We start from the raw sequence: 22,108 nt of genomic DNA, 5'->3' as shown, positions 1-22,108 counted from the left end.
AGCGGTCTCAGTAAAACGGCTGTAACTTTTGCATACAAACTCCGATTTTGCTCCACGACCTGTCAAACTGAAGCTAACGAAAAGTTGGACTAGCGGCCCCGCTGGAGTTCGTGGAAGGGGAGGTTGGCGGCCCGGGTGTGGCGCTTGAGCTTGAGCCGTCGATGCAGCCCGACCTAATCAGCGCTGCCTGCCGCGCCCCCCGCCTGCTGTCCAAACAGCAGTGCAGGTCGGTGCTGTGACGCAGCAGATTCTGCAGCTACATCTGGCCGGCGCCCCACAGGCTGCATCCACGCTCTTCCCCGCCCTTGATCCCTGGCGGCCCGTCCTCTTCCCCTGCACCCGGTCCCCGGAATCGCCCCGCCGCACCGCCAAAATCTAGGGCTGCTTCCGTGCCGGTGCGCCACAGCGCACGTCAGGCGGACCTCAACTCCACGGTGCCGGTGGCTCAGCGTGCTGCGGTGCAGATAGTCCAGGAGCTCGACGGCCTTGTCCCAAAGGAGAGGATGACCGTCAAGGCAGCTGAAGCCCTCGTCCGCCGTTTCAACGAGCCGCTTTTATAGGAAGACATCGCGGTCATTGCCAGGCTCACTCGTCTCAATGTTGATGCGCTGCGTGCCATGGCCGGCATTGCCGGGGCGGACGATGCGGGAAAAGCTCAAGTGTAGTCATGTTATTCTCTAGTAGTATTCGTTTCAGTCTCCAGTGGCGTCTGGCCGTCAGTTGGATTGAGTTAGGACCTATGATCATGTATGCTAGGGCTAGTAGGATCGGTCGCAGCCAGCATGCTTTGAGTGCCGTTGGTGGTTGCTGGCGCGCCACGGTTAGTTTTGTGGAGGGTAATCTGTTCTTCAGTTCAATTAGTAATCTTAGCCCCCGGAGAAACATTTTGGTTTCAAATGGATGACACCTCTTGTGCGATCATGAGCTGGAACATTAGAGGGCTAAACTTGCCATCAAAGAGAGCGGCGGTGAGAGGAGTAGTTAGCGCGCACAACCTCATCATCCTCTGTCTCCAAGAGACGAAGATTGATGCCTGGTCACCGGCGCTCGTCCGGGAAATTGGAGGCAACCGTTTAGATGGCTGTGTTGTGCTGCCAGCGATCGACACACGCGGTGGAGCTGCCATCTTTTGAGACTCATCGTGAGCAAACTTGACAACACATAGATTGGGTAGATACTTCATCACTGCTAGAGTTTAGATGCCGCACTCAAATTCAGTTTTCTGGCTCACCACTGTCTATGGGCCGGCGGACGACACTCACAAAGATGAGTTCTTGCAAGAGCTGGCCTCGGCAGCTCCTCCTCCTGGCCAGCCGTGGATCCTCAACGGCGACTTCAATATCATTTATGAAGCCAGAGACAAGAGCAACACCAACACTAACAGGCGGATTATGGGAAAATTCAGAGCTGCAATTGACCAAGCTGGATTGTGAGAGATAAAGTGCAAGAATAGGAGATTCACTTGGAGCAACGAGAGAGAGAACCCCACTCTGGTCAGCGTCGATAAGTTTTTCTGCAATTTGGAATGGGAGGATCTCTACCCCAAGCACACGCTGATGGCGGCATCGACGACTTGCTCTGTTCCCTGCCCAATGCTGCTAGGAAACGCGGAGGCCCCTCGGCGCACAGCTCGCTTTCGCTTTGAAATTTTCTGGCCGCGTTTCCCGTGTTTTCACGACACCGTGGCCAGGGCTTGGCAAAGGCCAGTGAATCATGACTGTCCCTTCGTAAGAATCAAGACAAAGCTGCGACGAACCGCTGCTGACCTAAAAATCTGGGCCAAGACACTTTTCAGTGACACAAATTGCAGTTCCACTTGGCAACGGAAACCATCCTGCAGTTGGATTTCACACAAGAGAAAAGGGCACTCACCTCATCAGAATTGTTGGAGATATGCCCTAGAGGCAATCATGTGATGATGATATTTCCATATGTATTCATGAGTCCTTTGTATTGTCCTTGAATATCATCAATGATATGTATCAATAAATATGTGACTTGTTTGTGGAACTATGTATTGGATGATGATTGTTTTAATGGTCCCTAGTTGATAAGGTTATGCGGGCCCATATCCTTGACTAGTATACGACTCGGTTGATGACTATGTTTCACAATTCATGTGCATGGAGATGCTAAACCGATAGTATGGGCTCGGGCATGGAGATCACCGAGCCGGACAGACCCACTTGGAGACGCAGCGAGATATAGTCATCTGTTAGTCTCAAGTGCAATGTCTATGCCATGTCCTAGACCTGAGGTCCTCGCATGTTCTCGGGATGAGGATCGACTCACTTAGGGTCTATCAAATGCTACTCCATAACTGGGTAGTTATAAAGGTAGCTTTTGGGTGAGTCGTGACACATGCCGCGAGACATGGTTGACCAAGATGGAATTTGCCCCTCCTATTTGGAGAGATATTCTCTGGGCCCTCTCGAGTGATCAGATTCGGAAAGCATGGCCATGCGACTTGGATTAAGTGTTAACCTAGTTCGGGAATCTGTATCATGGTTTCGAGAAGAGAGGTCGAGCTAACACAAGGGTGACAAGTACTCGCCTTGAGCTCGACAACAAATATCGTGAGGCAAAAGGAATGTTGCATATGCCACATTCTGGAGGTTTGTCAAACGACTTTACACCCACATGGGAGTTGGCAAGTTCTGCTAGGAGCCGCTACCAACTATCGACTCTGGTCGTGTCCATGTGTACGTGAACCAATAGGGTCGCACACTTAAGGGGCTGCAGCCCATTCGGATTGGATCTGAGTGGAAAATGGATGTGGACTCCTAGTGGGCTCAAGTGTTGAGCCCACCTCGGAGGTCTATATAAAGGGGAGTGGGCACACCACTTAGGGTCGATCGAATAGAACCCTGGTTAGCCACCGCCACTCCCCATGCCCATGCCGCGCGACCGGACCTAGCAGTCCGCCGCTCGATGCTGCTCCCCGTACGTGTGGATACCATGGAGGCATTGCATCAGCTGTGGTGCTTGGACGAACCGTTCAAGGGAACCGTGAGGTGCCATTCGCGGGAGATCACCGTTCACGGGTCTTCGCTGTTCGCGGGAGACCGGCAACGCGAGGAGGAGACGGCCCGGGAGATCGGCTACACGCATCACCAACTCTACTTCCGCTGCGGTGACTGCGCGTCTAGTGGTAAACCCGATCCCGTCCAGCAGCATGATCTTGGGTGCGCGGTAGTAAATTTTATTTGGCGCTAGCGTAGCGTACCGCGTGTTCCAACAGTGGTATCAGAGCCTCCGCTGTGTGGTAATAGATTCGATGATATGCATATGAGATATGTAGATCGGATCAGTTGCGGGTCGATGAGATCGGTCGCGCATGTCAGTGTTGAAGGTTGGTTTCGTGATCTTGTTTCCGTGATCGTGATGCAGAGGTCGTGACACGACTTACCCCTACCGGTCGGTTGTCCCCCATCGGGGTAGACAGTGGAACGTAAATCCGGATGCAGCACACGAAGATCAATGAGATTGATCGAATCAGAACATAGATCAACACCTTGGAAATGTGATTTCCGCGGTGCTGAAATCTGTTGGAGCGGTCTCGGTAAAACGGCTGTAACTTTTGCATACGAACTCCGATTTTGCTCCACGGCCTGTCAAACTGAAGCTAACGAAAAGTTGATTAGCGGCCCCGCTGGAGTTCGTGGAAGGGGAGGTTGGCAGCCCGGGTGTGGCGCTTGAGCTTGAGTCGTCGCTGTAGCCCGACCTGATCAGCACTGCGTGCCGCGCCCCCCCGTCCGCTGTCCAAACAGCAGTGCAGATCGGTGCTGTGACGCAGCAGATTCTGCAGCTGCGTCTGGCCGGCACCCCGCAGGCTGCATCCGTGCTCTTCCCCGCCCCTGCACCGCCCCTGATCCCTGGCGGCCCGTCCTCGTCCCCTGCACCCACTCCCTGGAAGCACCCCGCCGCACCGCCAAAATCCAGGGCTGCTTCCGTACCGGTGCGCCACAGCGCACGTCAGGCGGCCCTCAACTCCACGGTGCCGGTGGCTCAGCGTGCTGCGCTGTAGATAGTCCAGGAGCTCGGCGACCTTGGCCCAAAGGAGAGGATGACCGTCAAGGCAGCTGAAGCCCTCGTGTACCGTTTCAATGAGCCACTTTTATAGGAAGACGTCGCGGTCATTGCCAGGCTCACTCGCCTCAATGTTGATGCGCTGCGTGCCATGGCCGGCCTCACCAGGGCGGACGATGCGGGAAAAGCTCAAGTGTAGTCATGTTAGTCGCCAGTAGTATTCGTTTTAGTCTCCAGTGGCGTCTGGCCTTCAGTTGGATTGAGTTAGGACCTATGACCATGTATGGTAGGGCTAGTAGGATCGATCGCAGCCAGCATGTTTTGAGTGCTGTTGGTGGTTGCTGGCGCGCCACGGTTAGTTTTGTGGAGGGTAATCTGTTCTTCAGTTCAATTAGTAATCTTAGCCCCCGAAGAAATATTTTGGTTTCAAATGGATGACACCTCTTGTGCGATCATGAGCTGGAACATTAGAGGGCTAAACTCGCCGGCAAAGATAGCGGCAATGAGCAGAGTAGTTAGCGCGCACAACCTCGTCATCCTCTGTCTCCAAGAGACGAAGATTGATGCCTGGTCACTGGTGCTCGTCCGGGAAATTGGGGGCAGCCGTTTAGATGGTTGTGCTGCTGGCGACCGGCACGCTCGGTGGAGCTGCCATCTTTTGGGACTCATCGTCAGCAAACTTGACAACACATAGATTGGGTAGATACTCCATAACTGCTAGAGTTTAGATGCCGCACTCAAAATCAGTTTTCTGGCTCACCACTGTCTATGGGCCGGCGGACGACACTCACAAAGACGAGTTCCTGCAAGAGCTGGCCTCGGCAGCTCCTCCTCCTGGCCAGCCGTGGATCCTGAACGGCGACTTCAACATCATTTACGAAGCCAGAGACAAGAGCAACACCAACATTAACAGGCGGATTATGGGAAAATTCAGAGATGCAATTGACCAAGCTGGATTGCGAGAGATAAAGTGCAAGAATAGGAGATTCACTTGGAGCAACGAGAGAGAGAACCCCACTCTGGTCAGCGTCGATAAGTTTTTCTGCAATTTGGAATGGGAGGACCTCTACCCCAAGCACACGCTGATGGCGGCATTGACGGCTTGCTCTGATCCCTGCCCATTGCTGCCGGCAAACGCGGAGGCCCCTCGGCGCACAGCTCGCTTTCGCTTTGAAGGTTTCTGGCCGCGTTTCCCGTGTTTTCACGACACCGTGGCCAGGGCTTGGCTAAGGCCAGTGAATCATGACTGTCCTTTCGTAAGAATCAAGACAAAGCTGCGACGAACCGCTGCTGACGTGAAAATCTGGGCCAAGACACTTTTTAGTGACACAAATTGCAGTTCCACTTGGCAAGGGAAGCCATCCTGCAGTTGGATTTCACACAAGAGAAAAGGGCACTCACCTCATCAGAATTTTTGGAGATATGCCCTAGAGGCAATCATGTGATGATGATATTTCCATATGTATTCATGAGTCCTTTGTATTGTCCTTGAACATCATCAATGATATGTATCAATAAGTATGTGACTTGTTTGTGGAACTATGTATTGTATGATGATTGTTCTAATGGTCCCTAGTTGATAAGGTTATGCGGACACATATCCTTGACTAGTATACGACTCGGTTGATGACTATTTTTCACAAGTCATGTGCATGGAGATGCTAAACCGATAGTATGGGCTCGGGGATGGAGATCACCTTGCCGGACAGACCCACTTTGAGACGCAGCGAGATATAGTCATCTGTTAGTCTCAAGTGCAATGTCTATGCCATGTCCTAGACCTGAGGTCCTCGCATGTTCTCGGGATGAGGATCGACTCACTCAGGGTCTATCAAACGCTACTCCGTAACTAGGTAGTTATAAAGGTAGCTTTCGGGTGAGTCGTGAGACATGCCGCGAGACATGGTTGACCAAGATGGAATTTGCCCCTCCTATTTGGAGAGATGTTCTCTGGGCCCTCTCGAGTGATCAGATTCGGAAAGCATGGCCATGCGACTTGGGTTAATTGTTAACCCAGTTCGGGAATCTGTATCATGGTTTCAAGAAGAGAGGTCGAGCTAACACAAGGGTGACAAGTACTCGCCTTGAGCTCGACAACAAATATCGTGAGGCAAAAGGAATGTTGCATATGCCACATTGTTGAGGTTCGTCAAACGACTTTACGCCCACATGGGATTTGGCACGTTCTGCTAGGAGCCGCTACCAACTATCGACTCTGGTCGTGTCCATGTGTACGTGAACCTATAGGGCCGCACACTTAGGGGGTTGCAGCCCATTCGGATTGGATCTGAGTGGAAAATGGATGTGGAGTCCTAGTGGGCTCAAGTGTTGAGCCCACCTCGGAGGTCTATATAAAGGGGAGTGGGCACACCACTTAGGGTCGATCGAATAGAACCCTGGTTAGCCACCTCCACTCCCCACGCCCATGCCGCGCGACCGGACCTAGCAGTCCGCCACTCGACGCAGCTCCCCATACGCGTGGATACCCTGGAGACATCGCATCTGCGGTGCTTGGACGAACCGTTCGAGGGAACCATGAGGTGCTGTTCCCGGGAGATCACCGTTCACGGGTCTTCGCTGTTCGCGGGAGATCGGCAACACGAGGAGGAGACGGCCCGGGAGATCGGCTACATGCATCACCAACTCTACTTCAGCAGCGGTGACTGCGCGTCTAGTGGTAAACCCGATCCCGTGATCTATTTCCAGCAACATGATCTCGGGTGCGCGGTAGAAAATTTTATTTGGCGCTATCTTAGCGTACCGCGTGTTCCGACAAGAATTTCATCTGCGGAAGTTGTTGAAATTTAAGATCGTCGGCCTGGCTGCCCTTGAGTGCGCAAGAAAGCGACATGCCTCTCGGGTTGCGTGGCTGAAAGCGGGAGACGCCAAGGTAGCTTTCTTCCAGGCCAAGATTGTCACGACCGGTTTTTCAATAAAATATTTATTAAGAGACCAATCCCTTTTACGGACCAGTAAGGAAGAATTCCTTCTCACTGGTAGACAATATCTTGGTCACAGAAGAAAAATACCAGGAGTACTGAATATAATACAAGGTTGAGCGGAGACTGCTCAACAATTTATTACATGAACGCCGATAAAACATCACGGCGGATAGGGTGGCATGACTACTAACTCACGATAACAACGGTGGTGGAAATATCACCGCGAAGTGGGTGATATGACTCCTGAAAACTACAACTCTTCGAGCGTCGGAGTGAGGCTCAAGGAGACTTATTGCGGGTGGCGGAAGCGTATATAATACAAGTGACCAATATCCAGGATCGCACGGGACTGACTGGGATTCCTCTAGGCGTCGGACTCACTATCAAACTCTTCATCCAAGAGGTCGCCTTCGTCAACATCTGGCCAAATCAACAAGCCAGGTGAGTACTATGAAAGTACTCGCAAGACAGTTCGGACATAAGATATAACAAATGTAAACATGATGCATATGAATGGATTTAACAAGTGCGTTCAGACATAGAGATAATGATGCATGGGAAAATAACAGGGAAGTCGGGCGGTAGTCCTCCCGAAATCCCAAAATAAATACTGGGTGCCAAACGAGGGTCTGAATGACTCCTCGAGAGGAAACTGCAAGAATAATAATACCGGTGCCAAACGAGGGTCTGAATGACTCCTCGAGAGGAAACTGCAAGAATACTAATGCCGCAGTCGGGCGTCGGGGCGACACCACATAAAGGGCTTATAACAGAAAATAAAAGACAGTGCGTGCCGCAGTCGGACGTCTGAGCGACATCACATAAAGGGCTCATATTGAAAGTAAGGGACAAACATGCCACAGTCGGACGTCTGAGCGACATCACATAAAGGGCTTATATTCATAACATAGTAACTCATGAATCTTAAATCATATCAAGAGAATAATCAGACATGAGATAAACAACCGGGTTAGTCCATCCACATGAATAACGTTCAGCTAAGTTTACTACTCATGCTCGCTTACCGGAAAGAAGAATATACCACGAGGTTACGACATAGACATGGATACGCTGATCACGTTGCTGGACCATGGATACGATGACTCGGAAGGATTTGACTCTGCAGAGTTTGTACTTTAACCACAGCCAACGGATTTCAGTAGTCATGGGGACTAGTTCCGTTTACGGTGTTTTGGAAGAAACACATCTAACCAGTACACACCCATTCAACAATCCAAAGCCAGGAATCACCCTCGGCAACGTTCAAGAAAAACCTTGAGACGGGGAGGCTACAACCTCGCGTAGCATGGGATCAAATTTCTATACGCGCGCTCTAAGGGGTGCCCCCCTCTCGGTCCCAACCGGAAACACCCATGCCCCCTGACCGGATGACTGGCTTTAATCCAGGGCCATGGAACCATGATCCCGGCCCCTCTGTTTGGTGTGTACACGGAAAGTGGTTACCAACTTACTAAACCGCATTCTGGCAGAAAACAAGTGGTAGCACGGAAGGGGGAAGAACGATAACGTGACTCCGTCCACGTTAACATCGGAATTTGTCGGATGACGCAAGGCTGGCATGCTACAACAGTACCACATTGCTGCCCTTCATGTAACCACATGATTAGGCCATCTCTCATCAGAGAGCATCGCAACTTTGGAACACGCGGGTAGTTGCCTCACAAGCAATGAGGTACTCATCGATACTCATATGCCACGCACAACCTCTCACGCAAACATGCAAAACACCTATCATATCAAAGGTTCAAACATGCTTGCCTGGTTCGGAGAAATCGGAGTCTAGCTCGGCGAAGTTCGCAGCTCCGTCACCTCTTCCGGAACCTACGATATAGTGAAAAAGTATACTAACGTGAAAACCAACGCGTGCATAAAAGTTGTTCCAAAATTTTTCCAAATAAATCCCATAAAAAACTGGACAAAATTATAAGATTGTCGGAAAAAGAATCACTCAAAAATCACTTTTTATTAAAAAGTTATAAGGGTTTCTGTCCAGGGACTCATCTGTAATGAAACAGAGAAGTTCCAGGGGCTTAACTGAGAAAACAGAAAACGCTTCGGAAAGAAACGCGCCAGCTCAAAGAGAAAACGTATTCGCCCGAAGGCGCCAATAGAAAACGCTTCGAGGGAGAAGAGAATAGAGGCTGACAGGGGGGTTCCACATGTCAGGTTTAAAAAGTTCGCCGGCGCCCAAAGACTGCGGTGGTCGCCGGCGTCGAACCACCGCGAGACAGGGAGATCGGAGTGTAGCAAGAGCTTCAGCGTGTCCTTCCGCGTTAGTGGGTGGTGGACTCGACCGCGGAGAGCACCACGTCGACGACGACACTTTCTCCGGCGGACGGCGGCTCGGGTGATGGTGGAGAACTCCGGTGGGTGCTGCAAACTCCGAATTGAAGCGCGGGTCAGGAGAGTGGATGCATAGGGAAGCTACTGGCAAGAGATGGGAGGCAGAGGTGCACGCACGGGAGCGAATCGAGCTGGATCCCGTGGCGGGTCGCGGCGGCCGGAGTCGGGGAAGAAAGCTCCCTCGGGGCTCTTCCAATGGCTTGGTGTGGTCTAGGTGGAGTGCAGAGGTGGTGTGGGTTCGAGTTGAAGCTCGGGGCCTCTATTTATAGGCGGATCGAGGGGGTGACCGTGAACGGAGAATCTCCGGCGAGCAATTACGCCGAGGCAGTGGATTGGCAGGGGGTTTAGGTGGCCAGGCAGCATCAGCGGGAGTTACTAGTCCCGTTCCCCTGCTAATCCCAGTCGGTCTTGGCGTAATGGCGCCGGTCCACGGTGGGGTGGCCGCACGGGCACGACGGCGGCAGAGAGCGCACTCCGCGCCCAGCGGTTCACGACGAGGGTGGCAGCGCGCACTGGGGAGTGGGTGGCCAAGCGGCGGCCTCCGGTGGCTTGGGCGGCGCTGGGTGGCGCCGTCTGCGCTGCGCCTCTCTCTGGCGGCCGCAAAGCCGCCGCTGGCGTCGGTCACGGGGCGGCGTACCTCCTCCAGCTCGTCGCCGATGTCCGCAAGGCTCCAGGCGCTCGTGCGGTGCAGAGGACAAGGGGGAGGGGACAGGGAACACGGCAACGCCGAGGCACTGGCGAGATCGACTACGGACACTGAAGAAACGACAGCAACACTGAACTGTTCTCTGAATTTGACTGAACCTGATTTGGATAATGCCCTGCAGGTGTTCGACAGAATGATTTGGCAAGGAGAAATTTTTTCCTGGGGCTGGGACTTGGTGAGGTGACCTCTCAATGCACCCAGAGGCTGCCTGATTTTTCTCAAATTTTTTGGAGAAGGATTTGAATGAATTTCATCAAATTTGGCAAATCTGGTCCAAACTTGCAGCAAGTATTGTTTGAAAAAATTTGAACTGAAGACCAGAGGATCTTCATGGATCTTGGTTGAGGGCTCAAAGGACTAGGAAGGGAAATTGGTTTGGGGGCAAAAATCAAAACAAAAATGGTAGCTCCTTTGTAAATCTCCAAGGGCTAGAATAGAAGGCAGAAATTGTTTTGATAAGATTTAAATGGAAAATAATCATATGGGGAGGTTCAACTAGCTGGATTTGATGCAAATCATGATCCAAAGATGAGGGAAGGTTTAGGAGAGTGGATTTGCACTAAGGTCATGGCATGAGAGATTTGTTGAAAGTGGTAAAGGATTATTCCAAAAGCTATAGAGTATTTTCAAAGAAATTTGCAAAAGACATTTTTCCCAAGTGAAAAGCATTTTGGCTTGAGTCCAAAATAAAAAGCAAGAACCTCCAAGACCAAAATCAAGTCTTGGGTGAAACCAAATAAAACTCTTGCCATAAAAATATTTTGAAAGGGAGGGTTCTTTTGAATGAAAAATTTAAATCACCTCCCTCAAGTCAAATAAAAATTTTGAAAAATCTAAATGAAATTTTGGGTGTCACAAAGATCACCTCTAGAAGCAGAAAGAACTTCATTCAGAGCTTACAAAATGGGGGCAGACAAGAAATATCACACGATGAGAAGGCGAAAATGATTCATGAGCATTTTCAAGAACTCCTCGGCGAGCAGAGAGCGCGTGCATGCACCCTCAACTAGGCAGCGCTGAATTTGCCGACATTGGACGGTCAGGGCCTGGACAACCCTTTCACTGAAGAAGAAGAAGTGTGGGCGGCTGTCTGTGCCTCGCCAGCAGAAAAAGCTCCGGGGCCAGGCGGTTTTTCGGGCTGTTTCTTCAGATCATGTTGGCAAACAATAAAAGAAGACGTGATGGCGGTGTTTCACAAATTCTATAGCCAGGCTACGGGTGATTTTGCTACTATCAACAAAGCCCTGATCATGCTTTTGCCAAAGAAGAACGGTGCAACCCAAGTGGGGGACTATCGCCCAACAAGCCTCATCCACGCTGTGGCCAAGTTGATCGCCAAGGTGTTATCTGTCAGGCTGTCGAGTGTCATAAACCAGATCATATCTCCTGTGCAGAGTGCTTTTCAGAAGAAGAAAGGAATTCATGACAGCTTCTTGTATGTGCACTACACGGTGAAGCACTTATACCGCAAGAACAAGCCGGCCCTGCTCCTCAAATAAGACATCGCCAGGGCCTTCGATAGTGTTTCATGGGAGTACCTGCTTGAGCTGATGAAGCAACTTGGATTCCTGGCGAGGTGGCGAGACTGGATCGCTTTGCTGCTGTCAACATCCTCCTCCTCCTGCCTGCTAAACGGCGTCGATGGTGACCGCATTCGTCACAAGAAGGGCCTACGTCAGGGTGATCCGCTGTCCCCCCTCCTCTTCATCCTCGCAATTGACCCGCTTCAGAGGTTGTTCGAGGCTGCGGCAGTTGCTGATGAGCTACAGCCGCTCCTTGTCCGTGGTGCTCTACTGCGTGTCAGTCTATACGCCGATGATGCGGTGGTCTTCGCCAACCCGCAGCGTGAAGAGGTCGACAAGATCCTAAGGCAGCTTTATGGTTTTGGAAACGCCACCAGCCTGTAGCTCAATCCTGCAAAATCCTCGGTGGCTCCTATCCGATGCGACGACATTGATCTACAACAAGTTCAGCAAAATTTTGGAGGACAGATTGTCAGTTTCCCCATTACATACCTGGGCATCCCAATTACACTTGGTAGAATTAGACTAGTTCATCTCCAATACATCTTGGATAGAATCAGAGCTCGACTAACGGGTTGGAAGGGACACTTGCTGCCTATTGCGGGCCGGCGAGTGCTTGTCACGAGTGTGCTCTCAGCGCTCCCTGCGTTCGCGCTCGCCGTGCTGCGTGTGCCGTGAAGATTTTTCAAGGATATCGACAAGACATGAAGAAGATTCCTTTGGGCGCATGAGGAGGAGATGTCAGGGGGAAAGTGCAAGGTTGGATGGTCGGTCGTTACATCTCCAGTGAACCGCGGTGGCCTTGGCATCCCTGACCTCGAGCGGTTCGCGCGCGCGCTCAGGCTGCGCTGGCTCTGGCTGTCCTGGAAGCACCCGGACAGGCCATGGGCGGGGCTCGGCACCCCATGCGATGTAAAGGACCAAGCTCTCTTTGCCTCTGCCACCTCGGTCACCGTCCGGAGCGGCGCAACAGCCTCTTTCTGGCGCTGCCACTTGCTGGGGGAGTGGCCTCTCTGTCTTGCATATCCGGTTCTATTCAAGCACTTTTCTCGGAAAAACAGGACGGTCATGGTTGCGCTGCAACGGGAGAAGTGGATTCACGACCCGCGGCACGGCAAGCTCGTTGACATCCTTCCATAGTTTGTGCACCTGCAGCGTGCAATCCGGTCGGCTGGGATTATATTAGAGGAAGGAGTTCCCGACGAGATCAAGTGGACGGCAGGTGGAGGAACGGAGTACACAGCGCGCTCGGCCTATGATCTGCAGTTTGCTGATCGCCCTCTGATGAACCACCAGGAGATCATATGGAAAACTTGGGCCCCGGGGAAGATGAAGTTCTTCAGCTGGCTGCTACACCATGACCGTCTATGGTGCAATGACAGACTGCAACGTCGGGGGTGGGAAAATCGCTACTTATGTGCCCTCTGCAACAGGAATCTTGAGTCCTCCATCCACCTCTTCTGGGAGTGCTCATTTGCTAGGGACATTTGGGCTCAGGTGGCGACTTGGAGTGGCTGCGCTGCGCTGACCCCAGGCGGCCAAACGCGGGAGCGTGCGACCACGCAGATCGTCCAAGGCTTGCTTGCCAGGGCAACACCAGGGGCAGCGAAGGGGCTGAGATCGATCATCATCATCACAACCTGGTTCATTTGGCTGGCGAGAAATGAGTGCACCTTAAAAGGAACCCAACCATGCGCACGCAGAGTGATCAACCAGATCCGTAGTGATCTCGAGCAATCGCGACTCGCAGGAGCAACCTACTTAGCAACCCCTTTTGGGGATCAAACATGAGAGTGTTGCCATTAGTTTTGCCTCATTTTTATTTTCCTTTCTACAGAGTTTTCGCAGCAGCATCAGTCTGTTGATGGGCTCGCTATTCTCCTAGATCGCTTTTGACCAGTGAGAAGATTTTTGTCTTCCCCTCTTGCTAAATCAAATGAAAAGCCAGCAAGATGCTGGATCTTTCAAAAAAAAGATGAAACATATTTTTTTATTAAAAATCACATCATTCCTGGTAAGCCACAATGCCCAGCATAAGGAAGCCAACCCCCACAAAAATATGTGCAGAAAATTGTTTATCAATACCCCACGACCAGTTGCCGAACATGTTACGTGCACTACGTGGGGGGTATAAATTTGAAGCTACTTGAACTATGGCCCAAACCGACCGAGCAAACTTACACTCAAAAAATAAGTGTTTAATAGACTCGTTATGTTGGCAAAAGACACATGTCTTGGTGCCTTGCCAGTTGCGTCATGCCAGATTATCTCTAGTTAAGATGACCCCTCTGTTTAGGAACCAGAGGAATATCTTCACTCTTAGAGGGATTTTAAGCTTCCACAATTTCCTGTTATCAACCGGGATATCACAATGAACCATTGCATCATATATGGATTTGACTGTAAACTTGCCATTGTGATGCAACTTCCATCTAAAGATGTCCGGTTCATTTGACAGCTGAATGGCCTCCAAACGTATGAGTAACTCATTCCAAGCTGCCAGGCGAGGACCTAAAAGGTCCCTATGGAAAGAAATATCAGGGTTTTCTTGCCCCAAAACTTGTTTCATGGTGACAAATTTATGTCTAACAATCCTATACAAGCTCGGGTTTTGCACCATTAGTGGTGTGGTCCCTAGCCAGGTATCTTCCCAGAATCGAACCTGGGAACCGTCCCTAACCGAGAAAGTTCTGAATTGGAAAAAGAATTCCTTGGCCTTCATGACACCAGACCAAAAATGGGAGTCACCAGGATTCCAATAGACTTGATAAACAGCTTTGGATCCCACGTACTTGTTACAAATGATTTCCTGCCATACTCCATTCTCATGGAGTAATTTATAAACCCATTTGCTGAGAAGAGCAATATTTTTAATCTCAAGGTCTTGAATTCCAAGTCCCCCTTGACTTTTAGGTCGACATAATACAGTCCACCTAGCTAGTCAATATTTCTTGGATTCATTATCACACTGCCAAAAAAATCTGGATCTAAAGTAATCGAGATGCTGAAGAACCCCTTTCAGAAGATGAAAGAATGACAACATATATAGAACCATGTTGCTGAGGATAGTATTTATCAATATCAATCGCCCACCATAGACAAGAGTTTGGCGTTCCAACTGGCTAGTGGCTTCTCAAGTCTCTTTTCCACATGCTTCCACTCAGCGATAGTTAAATGCCGGTAGTGTATGGGAATACCCAGATACCGAATCGGGAACTGCCCGAGCTGGCATCCAAAAATGTCAGCATACTCAGGTGCAGGTTCTGCAGCATCTCCAAAGCAAAAAAGTTTGCTCTTATGAAAATTGATTTTGAGGCCAGAGAGTTCCTCAAAAGAACGTAAAAGCAGCTTGAGGTTTCTTGCTTTATCTAGATCATGATCCAAGAAAATTATAGTGTCATCTGCATATTGTAGGATAGATAGACCCTCTTCTACCAGATGAGGAATGACACCGCTAACTTGACCGGCCACCTTAGCCCGCTCAACAAGGGTAGCTAACATGTCGGCCACAATGTTAAACAAAATGGGTGGTGCAGGGTCCCCTTGGCGAAGCCCCTTCCTTGTTTGAAAATATTTGCCAATCAAATCGTTAACTTTGATGGCGACACTACCTCCAGAAACAAAACTCTCTACCCATCGACACCATTTTGGTGAAAACCCCTTCATGCATAAAGTTTTCAATAGAAGGGGCCATTTAACTTTATCATAGGCTTTTTCGAAATCTATTTTAAGGATCACTCCATTCAACTTTTTACGGTGAAGCTCATGTACAGTTTCATGCAACACAACAACTCCATCTAGTATGTTGCGTCCTTGCATAAATGCTGTTTGAGTGGGCTTGACGACATGGTCAGTCGCCCCATTCAACCAGTTAGTTGAGACCTTTGTAAAGATTTTGAAGCTTACATTTAGAAGGCAAATCGGTCGATATTGTGGAATACAACTAGCCTCCTTAATCTTGGGCAGTAGGATAATCTCCCCAAAGTTTAAGTGGGAAATATCAAGGTCTTCGGTATGTAGTCACTACTAGGGAAAAGTCTAGCAGTAGCGCTGGTTTATGGCCTATCAGTAGCGCGGGTAAGCGCGCTACTGATAAGGCGCTACAGCTAATGCTTAGAAGTAGCGCCTACCTGCACTCGCTACTGCTATATCTACTTAGTAGTAGTGCTTTCCAAGTCAAGCGCTACTACTAATTACTAGTAGCACTTTCAAAAACAATCGTTACTGCTATTATTCCCTATTCCATTTCTCTTGAATTATAGGTCGTACCTATATACAATTTTTCATACAGTAGCAATTTAGATATTGTTTTTACATCATAATGAGTTATTAAATCACTAGGTGAAAGAACCTGGATTAGTTTCAAGTGCATGGATCCAAAGTAACCAATGGTCACTTTGGATCCATCCATTTGAAACTAATCGGCGGTTTTTTCACCCAATGACATAATAACTTATCATCATCATATCATTTACAACTTATCATCATAATATATCATTGTCATATAACTCCTCATAATCATCATTTTCGTCCATGATGGGACATCATATAACAACTTCGTCACTAGTTATAATAACAACTCCTCCTCCTCATCATCATACACTACAGGAAACAGCTACTTTGCCGTCTGCCACGGCGGACGGCAAAGGCTCGAAAGGCGGATGGCAAAGACCTTTGCCGTCAGCCGCGGACGGCAAAAGGCTCCGGCAAAGAAGGCTACGGTAAACAGCTGCTTTGCCGTCTGCTTCCTGGCGGCGGACGGCAAAGAGCCTTTGCCGTCTGCGGCGGACGGCAATAATTGCGCTGTCAGTCCGTTAAGTGGCTAACGGCAGGCCTTTGCCGTCCGCCGCGGACGGCAAAATTTCTCTGGTCTTTGCCGTCCGCCTTATGATGTCATCTACACGTCACTAGATGGCAGGTTCTTTGCCGTCTGCCACTGATGGCAAAGTGCAGGTTCTTTGCCGTCTGCCACGGACGGCAAAGTCTTTGTCATCTGCCACTGTAGGCAAACTGACCAAATGGGTCATCTCCCAGGAAGCACAGTTGGCTGCCACGTGGCTTCTTTGCCGTCTGCGGCGGACGGCAAAGAGCTCTTTGCCGTCGGTGGCAGACGGCAAAGAGCCTGCATATTGTCTGTTTTTTCTGTTTTTTGTTAAATCCCACAATTTGCACAGAAAATATATATGACATATAGATATATTTCACAGGCATTCATCACATAAACAAGTTCATACATCATTTCATACATAAACAAGTTCCATCCATCATTTCATACATAAACAAGTTCCATCCATCATTTCATACATAAAGAAGTTCCATCCATACATAAAGAAGCACTCCATAGCTAAGGTGACTAGAATGAGAAGACAAGAATGAGAAGACAAGAAGAAGAAGAGTAGAACAAGCACTCCATCCAGCACATAATGAAATCTGCAAAATGGCAAAATAAGAAAGTTAGAAATGGATCGTTTTTGAGGTAACTAAGGTGAAGTGGATCGTTTTTGAGGTAACTAAGGTGAAATGGATCGTTTTTAGCTCACTTAGGTCAAATGGATCGTTTTTGAGCTAACTTTGTTGAAATGGATCGGTTTTGAGCTAACTTTGTTGAAATGGATCATTTTTGAGCTAATTTAGTTGAAATGGATCTTTTTCAGCTAACTTAGGTGAAATGGATCATTTAAGAGCTAATTTAGGTGAAATGGATTGTTTTTTAGCTCACTTAGGTCAAATGGATCGTTTATGAGCTAAATTAGTTGAAATGGATCGTTTATGAGATAACCTAGGTAAGATGGGTCATTTTGGAGTTAACGTAGGTGAAATGGACCATTTTAAAGCTAACGTAGGTAAAATGTATCATTTAGGAGCTAATCTGCGTAAAAGGGGTCATTTTTGAGCTAACTTGGATGAACTGCATCATTTATAAGCTAACCTAGGTAAAATGGGTCATTTTGGAGGAAAATAAGCTAACTCTAGGTCATTATGGTAAGCATATAGGAGGAAATAAAGCTAAGTCTAGGTCTTTATGCATTTGTTAAGCAAAACACTAGAGAAACTTACCGTGATCAGGGAGGTGTAGGAGCGGGGTGGCTAGTGCCGCTACCTGGAGAAGGATCGTGCGATGCGTTTCTGGAGTTAAGCTGCACCAAAGATCATTTCCAATGTCTCGTTAGCATTACGACACTCAAATGTTAAGACTACCAAGTAATGTCCATTCAAACTAAACTCACCATGCTCCCAAGAGCAATCACTGGCATCGGCGGAGCGGGCTGACCGGACTTCTCGCACACAGACTGCACATTTGGTTTTCAGAACAGAGTCATACTAGTTAGTAATGAGACTCAAATGTTAAGACTAGCAAGTAATCTGCAGAAGAAACTTACCACAAGGAGCTCGTACATGGCCCTTGCCTGCATGTCATTCCGTGCCCTCTCCTCCTCCATCATCTTTCTCGTCCTCTCCTCCATCTCCCGCTGCCTCTCCGCCGCCTCCGCCAGAAGTTTCTCCGTTCTATCTCTCTCAGTCTGTATAGCAGCCTGCAACACCACTCACATGACCATTTGTAATCATTGATGGAAGCGCACACAATGTAATGGAGAAAGATAACTGAGTACGGATCACTAACCTTGATGGCGAGTTGCACTGGCCGTTCACGAGGCCTTATCTCAGGAGCGGAGCTCGACTGGCGCGCCTTGATCTCCGGGAGAGTGCTAGGACAACGGATAAGTCCATCTCCAATGGCTATGGAGCCATGGGACCTCCCGCCATCAGATATCATCACCAGCTCTGGATCAATGGGACCCTGGCTCGGGTTAAAGTCCTCCCCTTTCCTCGCCTTCCCCTCATCTCTATATCTCACGAGCTTGTTGTGAGAGGAGATGTTGGTGAAGTTGTTTGCATCATCGAGGTCAGACTGAGAGAAAGCCTTGACTTTCTTGAAAGAGCCAGTGTGGGCCATGGCATACAGGTCGTACACCTCTGGCACCTTATCCGCCTTATTGTGGCGTGCCTGAAAGAGAGAAACAATGAACATTAGTAATTAAAGGGCTCAAGCTAGCATGATGAATGAATTGCATGAATCATATAGCAAACCACATACCCAGTTGCGCCCGAACTGATATAAGTTGGAGCTGCCTTGATGGTGTGGCACACCTTCCATTTGGGCACGTTTGTCCTTGGCCTGGTTGTGGAGGGCTAGCCATTCTTGTGAGCACCACTCATCGACCAACACCTCCCAACAATCCATCCGATCCGCACACCATCTCGGAGGCGCCTAAGTTAGCAAATAGAAACTTGAGCGCTACGGCTAAGAATTACTAAATGAAGGAACTTAAGTAGAAGGCCTTAAGAATTACCTTCATGTACTGCTCCTTACTCAGGAACTTATCGCGGCACGCCGGCTTGGTCTTCTTGATACCACGCAAGGCGTAGTAGTCTCGAACAGCCTGCACCCGAGCCTCGTGCCGTAAGTTCTGGAGTAGGCGCTTGCAGACGTTCTGGATAACATTTGTGCTGTCCTCCTCGTATCCCTCCTCATACCTGTAGAATGTCTGCAATCAAATGAGACAATATTGATTAGTACAATTAATAACTAGCTAGTTGAAGATTTTGAAATGTGTAAAGGAGAAATTACCCAGAACGTCCTGATCACCATGTCTGCCCTCGTGTCGCACAAGACACCATCGATAATGACATCCGGCGGGGCCGGGGCAGCCACGTAGTGCTCCCAGCTCAACCCAAGCTCTGGAAGCCGACCCTCACCAGGCAACGTGACAAACCCCGGGAAGTTTTGCCGGCAAAGAACTCCAAGGACGGAGTTGGGCCGGCGGACACTATGATGGTGGTCCCAACCCCTCCAGCATGACAAGGCCAACGCATTAGTTATTTGAAGAAACGTGAATGCAGAAGGTACAAAAATATTAAATGCACTTACGTACCTCTCCCCATCAGGGAAGATCAACCACCTCTGCTCGCGGGTCGCCGGCACGGACGGGAGCCGTGTAGCACCACGCTGGTACACGGTGCCACCCTCCTCCTCAAGATCAGTCGGCTCCCCGCCATCACCAGCATGGCCACTCGGCTCCTCGGGCTGATCCGGCCAGGTACCCATCTATGCCGAACAATGTACCAAAAAGTGCCTCGGCGATATTCTTCTCAGTGTGCATCACGTCGATGTTGTGCGGGCAAAGGAGGTCTTTGAAGTAAGGCAGATCCCATAAGCATGTTTTGTGAGTCCAGGCGTGCTTAGAATTATACCCCTTGAAGTACCCTGGACGCTCTGGATCTGGCTCAAGAGCGTTTAACTGATCCAGGGTCTGTTGGCCTGTCAATGCATGTGGTGCAGAGTTTTTGACAACTCTACCTCTGATGAAGTTCTTCTTGTCTTTCCTAAACTTATGGCGAGGATTCAGGAACTGTCTATGCATGTCGAAGCAAGAAAACTTGCGACCGGCCTGAAGCCAACGAAACTCAAGAGCTCCCTTGCATGTGGGGCACGGGAACCTTCCATGCACACACCAGCCAACGAATAGCGCATACGCCGGCAAGTCATGCGTCGAGTACATGTACCAGACACGCATTATGAAGTTCCGTTTGCTATAGGCATCGTATGTCTTGAACCCATTATCCCAGGCTTCTTGCAATTCGTCCTTAAGCGGTTGCATGTACACATTCATATTTTTCCCCGGATAGTTGGGCCCTGGAATTATCAATGTCAGGAAAATGTTCTTTCTTTGCATAATCTGTCCGGGGGGGAGATTGAGTGGAAAGACAAATACGGGCCAACAACTGTATTGGGCTGCCGTCATACCAAACACACTGAACCCATCCGTGCTGATGCCGACTCAAGGATGCCTCGGATCTGCCGCTTTGTCACCATGTAATTCATCAAACTTTTTCCACGCAACACCATCCGATGTGTGTACAATCATCAGATTCCCATCTGCATCTAGTTCGGTTCTTTTGCCCGTTTTGTGCCATGTCATCTGTCTGGCCGTCTCTTCGACCATGAAAAGACGTTGAAGTCTTGGTACGATTGGCATATACCGAAGAACACTAACGGGGATTTTGGTCTGTGTCTTCTCACCCATACCGTTGTCTACCACAACATACCTGGAAGACTTGCAAATGGGACAATAGTTCAAGTCCGCATAGTCAAGCCTAAACAAGACACATCCTTTCTCACAGGCATGTATCTTATCATAGGGCATCTTCAGTGCACGGAGGATTTTGTCCGACTGGTACAGGTTTGCAGGCATTACATGGCCTTTGGGTAGAAAGCGTCCAAATACTGTCATCATTGCATCGTAGCATTCTCTGCCCAAGTTGAACTGAGCCTTCAGAGCCATTACTTGTGAGATGGCATCCAACTGACAAAGCTCAGTGTGCTCATGGAGCGGACGTTTTGAAGACTCCAACATTTCATTGAAGGCCTTTGCAGATTCCTCTATCTCCTCGTCCGAATCCCGAGCATCATCAAAGTCTTGCACCATGTTTTCCATCCCGGTACCATGCTCGTCGGTGCGACGACGATCCACCTCAGCTCGGTCACGTTGGGCAGACTCACCATGAAATGTCCACACCGTATAATCGGGCGTAAAACCACTCTTCTGCAGGTGTTTTCCCATTTCAGCCTCTGTCCTCTTTTCCCAATTGCCGCACCGTAAACAGGGGCACCAGGTTTTCCCCTGGCCATTTGCAAATGCGGCTCGCACAAACCCCTTGGTTTTTGTGAACCATTCAGTGCTCCATTTGTTCTGACCAGTGTGACCGGTGTACATCCACGCACGATCACTCATCTTGACTTCCAGAGCTACTAGACACACAACAAATATATATATATATATATATATATATATATATAATTCAGCATGTATGTATTCATCAGTTGATCTACTTTGTCAATTTTATTACGTCCATGCAACCTACACTCTAATAGGTAATGATAGGTCCTAATCCCACCCGAGTATGTTTAGATTGGGTTCATTTTCCCATGCTATGCCCCGGATCCTATGCAAAATTTCGGCAGCACCTCCCCGCTGTTCTCCTAATACACGTCTCTGCAATAAACAGAGAGGATGTGTACCCGGAGAACAACAGGGGAGGCACTGACGAAATTTATGCGTCGGATCCGGAGCAAAGCATATGGGAAAACGAACCCAATCTAAACATACTCGGGCTGTCCATGGATAGCGTTGGACAATTCGAAAGAATCAAGGTTATAAATATATAAATGCATGCATATTTATAACTATGACGCTTTCGAACGGGAGACACATATTGGTTACGCATACTGATGATTCAAGACACATATATATCTAGCTATCAAGTTTCATCGGAATAGATCAAATAATTAATGGGGGAGGAGGACATGTCATTTGTGCTCACCCACGAACGAAGGGGCAGAGCTCGTCAAACGCACGGCGAGGTCGTCGAACACCAAACCTCGCAGCGATGAAACAACTGCACATTTAAAACTACCCGATCAACACAATTATATATGATGTTTTTCATAACAAAATCGAAAGATATATGACCTAACTAAAAAT

At 49.1% G+C, this 22,108-nt stretch overlaps 2 protein-coding genes across 2 annotated transcripts; both read left to right on the top strand.

Annotated features, from left to right (window-relative positions):
* Positions 1 to 11,591: 11,591 nt before the first annotated feature.
* Positions 11,592 to 11,948, top strand: LOC141026893 (uncharacterized mitochondrial protein AtMg01250-like). Its single transcript, XM_073503768.1, has one exon. It carries the CDS (start codon positions 11,592 to 11,594, stop codon positions 11,946 to 11,948), a length of 357 nt encoding a protein of 118 aa, XP_073359869.1.
* A 354-nt stretch (positions 11,949 to 12,302) lies between these two features.
* LOC141026892 (uncharacterized) lies at positions 12,303 to 12,704 on the top strand. The gene has a single exon (XM_073503767.1). The coding sequence runs from the start codon at positions 12,303 to 12,305 to the stop codon at positions 12,702 to 12,704; it is 402 nt and encodes a 133-aa protein (XP_073359868.1).
* The last annotated feature ends 9,404 nt before the right edge of the window (positions 12,705 to 22,108 follow it).

This window comes from Aegilops tauschii, chromosome 7, assembly GCF_002575655.3.
Source record: "Aegilops tauschii subsp. strangulata cultivar AL8/78 chromosome 7, Aet v6.0, whole genome shotgun sequence".
In the NCBI taxonomy this organism is placed as follows: Eukaryota; Viridiplantae; Streptophyta; class Magnoliopsida; order Poales; family Poaceae; genus Aegilops; species Aegilops tauschii.
The sequence above is the reverse complement of the archived record's forward strand: the minus strand, read 5'-3'. Positions and strand labels throughout refer to the sequence as shown.

Bases quoted from the DNA above. Each gene is read 5' to 3' on its own strand.
- LOC141026893 (XM_073503768.1), top strand. From the start codon at position 11,592: ATGAAGCAACTTGGATTCCTGGCGAGGTGGCGAGACTGGATCGCTTTG.
- LOC141026892 (XM_073503767.1), top strand. From the start codon at position 12,303: ATGTCAGGGGGAAAGTGCAAGGTTGGATGGTCGGTCGTTACATCTCCA.